The sequence below is a fragment of the Leptodactylus fuscus genome, chromosome 11 (assembly GCF_031893055.1).
Source record: "Leptodactylus fuscus isolate aLepFus1 chromosome 11, aLepFus1.hap2, whole genome shotgun sequence".
NCBI lineage: Eukaryota > Metazoa > Chordata > Amphibia > Anura > Leptodactylidae > Leptodactylus > Leptodactylus fuscus.
Window position 1 is genome coordinate 3,268,104 of NC_134275.1, and position 6,612 is coordinate 3,274,715.

The 6,612-nt window shown below is 42.0% G+C and overlaps 1 protein-coding gene across 4 annotated transcripts in view; it reads left to right on the forward strand.

The window, feature by feature from the left end:
- LOC142184530 (phosphatidylinositol-binding clathrin assembly protein-like) overlaps positions 1-2,077 on the forward strand; it is a 29,067-nt gene extending 26,990 nt beyond the window's left edge. For all 4 annotated transcript variants that reach the window (XM_075259434.1, XM_075259436.1, XM_075259433.1 and 1 more), the window contains exon 20: positions 844-2,077. In XM_075259434.1, coding sequence (XP_075115535.1) covers positions 844-858 — 15 coding nt within the window. In that variant the 3' untranslated portion in view covers positions 859-2,077. The remainder of the gene's footprint in view (positions 1-843) is intronic.
- The last annotated feature ends 4,535 nt before the right edge of the window (positions 2,078-6,612 follow it).

The following is a 6,612-nucleotide window of genomic DNA, read 5'->3' on the forward strand; positions in this document are numbered from 1 at the left end:
GGGGGAAAGAAAGATTATGAATGATAATCTGTTTTCCCTTAGCCCAAACAGCAGCACAAGGCTCCCTCCCCAAGAGGTGCTATTGTACAGATTTTGTGTATATGTGTGTAGCTCTTGGCATAGATTGCTCTGTATATCATACTTGTTACTAACACAAGGGAGGAGCAGGTCTTCCGGCCTCTTATAGAGGTCAAAAGCTGTTAGGTAATTAAAAATTCCACCTGTCCTAACAGCTCATTAGGGGCAGAAATACCCCAGTTGTGCTGCTGTTTGGGCTAAGGGAAAACAGATTATCATTCATAATCTTTCTTTCTTAAGGCTATTCCTACGTGTTAGAAAAAAAGGGATTCTAATAATAGGATCCCTTTAAAGGAACAGCCAAGTAGTGCTGCTCTGTGTAACTTCCATGGTAGTTCCAAGAATAGCAGAGCAATATGCATGCTGGGAGTTGTAGTTTTATAACAACTGGACTGTGGAAGGTTGCCGACCCTTGTCCTAGGATATGTATATATGCAATTCTGGAACACACAGAGGTGCAGAGGCGGTCAAGGCTGATGCATGAAGTGCTGGTCTTTTTAAAACTTCCCTATAGACTTACATGTGTATCTCAATGCTGAATGTCAGGTAGCAAACTGAATATCCCCACAGTGTGGTCAGAATTGAAGAAGGCTATATATATATATATATATATATATATATATATATATATATATATATTATAAAAATTTTATTTTTTTTGTTTTTGTCATATTAATCTCGTCTATATATGATCTCATTAGTAGAAATAAATAAATGTTTTAGTATTACAGTGGTAAATTTTATTTTATTATTTTTTTCTCCCAGATGCAATTCATGTAAAACAGCCAAAGCAGCAAGGAGGCATTGACAACCAAAAACTGGTGAAAAAGGGATATCCAGTCCTTTGCTGGCACGGTCTTACCAGGGCACCCACGTGATTCCAGTTTCATATAAAGTCCCCTGCTTTAGAGATTGTTGGTTAGAACTGTCCTTCTGCCATGGAGTCTAATGTGACTGTGTAAAAGCTGCTCCAAAAAAAAAAACCAAAAAAAACACCCCCATCCTTCTTTCTTTTTTTACTACACTGGTGGTAGGCAAAAATCAGATATATAAAACATTTCTAAATGTGAACATTGAGGTGCCTTTGTCCAACAACACGAAAGGGGTTTTGTAGTCTTGTTTTTTTTTTTTCTCCTTGTCCCTTCCCTTCTCCATTCTTCAATCTCACATCACTCCCCATCTTTCTTCCTGACAACACATGTAGCTTTTCTGAAGATTTTGCTCAACGGAGGGTGAGCCGTAGGATTGTCAGGTTTCATTGTGCTAAACTAAACACGATATTGTGTATCCCGAGGACCAGGTTCAGTCTTCACGAGAAGTCCACGTCAGGAAAGCCAATATTTTATACTGCGGAGATGAACTCTGGAGCTGTAGGAACCAGTAGAGCCGATGGCAATGCAATAAGATGTCTTTATTGTCGGAAATTTTTCCTTTAAGTGTGGGTCCGAGGTCATTTTGTAAAGTCACAACTTTTTGTTATATAAATGGTATCTCTCGCTCCTTGTCGTCATCCACTTTTTTTTTTTCTTCTGTATATTTCACCCTTAAGATTCAGCCGTGACTTCTGTGTTCAACATATTGCACATGACAGGAGGCGATTTTTTATTTTTTTTCCCTTTTTGACACCGCTTAAAGAAAGTTTCTCCTTTGTAACCAGTAAGCAGGAGACGTGTAACTCTTGCTGTTCGTGCCACTTTACTTTAAAGACAGTACATTTTTTTTATTATGTAAATATATATTATATATATATCCTGAATTAATAATTTTCTTTAACGCTGACGCGTCCTTTACCTTTAAATCCTATTTCTCAAAGCAACGTCCTTTCAAAAAGGATCTTGACAACGTGCAGATTATCGTGGACTATGATTAGTCGATGCCAAATTAGCTCAATAGATGAAACGCATCAGTCTATATTTATTTAATCATAACGAGAACATCCGAATATTTCAGTGATCTCTTCAGTCCGCGTTGCCATTATAGCCATTTGCGGCAATGGAGGGAGAAGGACATCGAAGCCGAGGTTTACTGTGCCCATCTACTACAAGAATGTGGATCTCAGAGTGTGGTATTGAAATAAGATATCTCAAAAAGAATGAAATAATGTTATAATAAAATGGTATGTGAACTTTGTTGTATGCTTGTCTGAGTTGTCTTTTAGAACTTGTGCAGAAGCCACACCGACTCCATTATAGTCTGTGCGGTCTGCGGGTTAGGTTTCCATTCGCAGACTTCCCGAATGGAAACCCATGTGCAGATGTGAACCGGGCCTAAGCAACGTTCTGCTTATGAAGCTAGGCACCTGCAATTTATGTGGCTGTTAGTTTGACTCATACCACCAACCTAAATTTTGTACAGGTCAAGTACGCTCCACCATGGTCATCGTATTCTCTAGTGGCAGGGATCTATTTCAGAAGGTGAATGGCCCCTTGCCACTCTGCAAAAATTGTTTAAGAACGGTTTGACCAAAAAGACGGCTCCTGTCGAAATCAATGGGAGCCGGTCCGTTCTTTTTTTCCGGGAGCCGTTTGTTCCAGATCCCAGAAAAAAGAAGCGACTTGCTCAGTCTTTCAGGCGGAGTCACCTTGTGACATCGGCCTGAAGACAATGCCAACTAGGACATTCATTTGGGCTTAATCCGGAGCGGAGTGCGTGACTGGATGCTGGTGCACTGCATTGGCATCCAGCCGCAGCTACCCTGGGTCTTGTAGAGTCCATGACTAAATGGGCCAGAGCTGTTTTGGTGGCAGATGGTTTTAGTGAGAGGCTTTTTTGTTTGTAACTTCGTGCCAAAACAGACTGATATGTCCCATGGACAGTAATATTCAGCGACTACAAAAGAAGATGGTGCTGGAAGGTGCGGCCTTGCCTCGGGAGCACCAAATGCTCATTTGCATGCACATATGTGTGTGGTACATACATTATATGGAGTAAATTGTTGCGATCCTATGGGAGCTCTTATGATATCTCAGAAGCCACAGCTATTCATATGGAGTTTGTCCCCTCTTTGCATCTCTAGCAGCCTACTCTTCTGGGAAAGCTTTCTACAAGATTTTGGGGTCTGTAGGAATTGTTGCCCATTTGTTGAAAAGATCACTTGTGATGTCAGACATTGATGTTCAATAAGAGGAACTTGATCTAGTTCATCCCAAAGGTGTCTGATGGGGTCGAGTTCAGGGCCAGACAATGTCTTCCATCCCATACTCTCCCTTCCATCGATGGACCTTGCTTTGGGGTTCCCGATTGACTGACTGGCTGTGGACCATTGCCCTATTGTGATGTCACCATGCCTGTCCTAATGTCATAATACTCCATTGTGATATCTCAGTGCCCAGTTGTGATGTCACAATTCCCCAATGTAATACCTATTGTTGTCCCAATACGTTATTATGAGGTCACAGTTCACATTGTGAGGTTATAGAGCCCTATTGTCATGAGTTAAACGAGATGTCACAATACCCCATTGTGATGTCAAACTAGGTAAATAATGTTTATTGGTGGGCGGCACATTGGTGGGGCTTTCTGCATCTCTCGCTTTGGATTTTTCTGCATCTCATCTCTTCTGCTCCAGCTCTCATGCAAGTCTAACTAGATGTATGCACACACCTCAACCTTGAAATTGCAAAACCAAGGACAATGCAAATCGAGGAGGAGCATGTGTTGCAAAGATTTGCAAATGATCAAGTTTGCAAACACCTACCTCCAAGCTGTGACATGTGGGAGGAGCATAAAATCCAGATTGGAGGCAAAGTTTATTTTAGACACAAAAGGCTTCACAAATAGAATCTTGTGGTGGTTGGGGGGGGAAGGGAGGGATGTCTCGGTGAGGCCGTTTGTTGCCAGTTACTGCAAGTTGTCACAAACTGAGCGCGATAGAATTCTTGAATTGAGAGACTGCTGGTAGATTGCTACGTGTCCAAGCCAAGATGTCAGCACTGGTCTAAGTTGTGTGTCACGGAATGACAGCAAGATGTGCCTAGAGGTGATCCCCTGCAAGGACAGATCGTGTAGCGATCTATTCTGACCTTGGACATCACGTCCCGAGCCTAGGGTGGCAAACTTGATACAAACTATCAGAAGGTGCCTGCACATAGGTGGGCTTATGAGGTGTCCTATTGACCTCACAATACACAGCAAGTTGTGCTTTTGTCTCAGAAGCCCCTCGACCTCCTGACCACTGGGGGGGGACCGGCAATTCCCTGCGATCAGACACTTATCCCCTGTCCTGGGATAGGAGTTAAGTATTTGTAATGTGGCAAACCCTTTAAGGAGGACCTTTCACTGATTTGGGCACAGGCAGTTCTATTTACTGCTGAATTCAGCGCACTTCCGGCTTTCCTGATCTGTGCCCCGGATAAAGAGCTAGCGGTCCCAGTACCGTAGTGCTTTACAGTCAGAAGGGCGTTCCTGACAGTCAGTAACGTCCTTCTGCACAGCAGTGTCTATAGCGCCGTACAGTGTGAGTGCGATGAAATGTAAATGTATTGTGAGAGAGCCAAACAAATTACACAGACATGTATGTAAGAGGTGCCTTAGGCCCAGCTCACATCTGTGTCGGGGTTTCCATTTGGGGGTCACTGAGGGGTCAGTTATATTGCATGTTTGGCCTGGTGGGCGCCATTAGACTGCTATATGGGGCTATATGAGGGCGTTATACTGCCGGGGCATTAATCAGACCTGGTAACTCTTAATAATGACTTAGAAGCCATGTGAGGCGCTCATAGGCCCAGACTGTTCACAGCACTTAATTACATCATGGAAAACAGATTTGCATATTCTTCCCATGCTCCTTTGCGGTGGAGCGCTCATGGCTTAAAAGGATTCTACCACTAAAACACTTTTTTTTCTAGTTACCACGTCGGAATATATTCGTCTCCTACCTGTGGAAGTGCTCTCCGCCGCGCCGTTCGTTCAAAATACCGGTTTGTACCGGTATGCTAATTAGTTCTCTCGCAGCGATGGGGGCGTCCCCATTGCAACTCGAAAACCGACTGCAGCGCCGCCTCTCTGGTCTTCGGTGTCCTCCCCTTGCTTCTTCAGCGTACTGTCGGACGCCTGCGCAGTACGCTCTGTTCGGCGAAGATTGCCGAACGTACTGCGCATGCGTGAAATTGCGGTGCCCGCACTATGGCCCCGTGTGTGAGCTGCAGGTCTCTGTATCCCCCAGTACTGTATACACTACATATATACTATATCCCCCAGTACTGTATACACTACATATATACTATATCCCCCAGTACTGTATACACTACATATATACTATATCCCCCAGTACTGTATACACTACATATATACTATATCCCCCAGTACTGTATACACTACATATATACTATATCCCCCAGTACTGTATACACTACATATATACTATATCCCCCAGTACTGTATACACTACATATATACTATATCCCCCAGTACTGTATACACTACATATATACTATATCCCCCAGTACTGTATACACTACATATATACTATATCCCCCACTACTGTATACACTACATATATACTATATCCCCCACTACTGTATACACTACATATATACTATATCCCCCACTACTGTATACACTACATATATACTATATCCCCCACTACTGTATACACTACATATATACTATATCCCCCACTACTGTATACACTACATATATACTATATCCCCCACTACTGTATACACTACATATATACTATATCCCCCACTACTGTATACACTACATATATACTATATCCCCCACTACTGTATACACTACATATATACTATATCCCCCAGTACTGTATACACTACATATATACTATATCCCCCAGTACTGTATACACTACATATATACTATATCCCCCAGTACTGTATACACTACATATATACTATATCCCCCAGTACTGTATACACTACATATATACTATATCCCCCAGTACTGTATACACTACATATATACTATATCCCCCACTACTGTATACACTACATATATACTATATCCCCCACTACTGTATACACTACATATATACTATATCCCCCACTACTGTATACACTACATATATACTATATCCCCCACTACTGTATACACTACATATATACTATATCCCCCACTACTGTATACACTACATATATACTATATCCCCCAGTACTGTATACACTACATATATACTATATCCCCCAGTACTGTATACACTACATATATACTATATCCCCCAGTACTGTATACACTACATATATACTATATCCCCCAGTACTGTATACACTACATATATACTATATCCCCCAGTACTGTATACACTACATATATACTATATCCCCCAGTACTGTATACACTACATATATACTATATCCCCCAGTACTGTATACACTACATATATACTATATCCCCCAGTACTGTATACACTACATATATACTATATCCCCCAGTACTGTATACACTACATATATACTATATCCCCCAGTACTGTATACACTACATATATACTATATCCCCCACTACTCTATGGTCTATGAGCGGCTCCTTTACAATCCGACAGGAACCGCCCGGCTGTGACAAATGGCGCCCAGACAC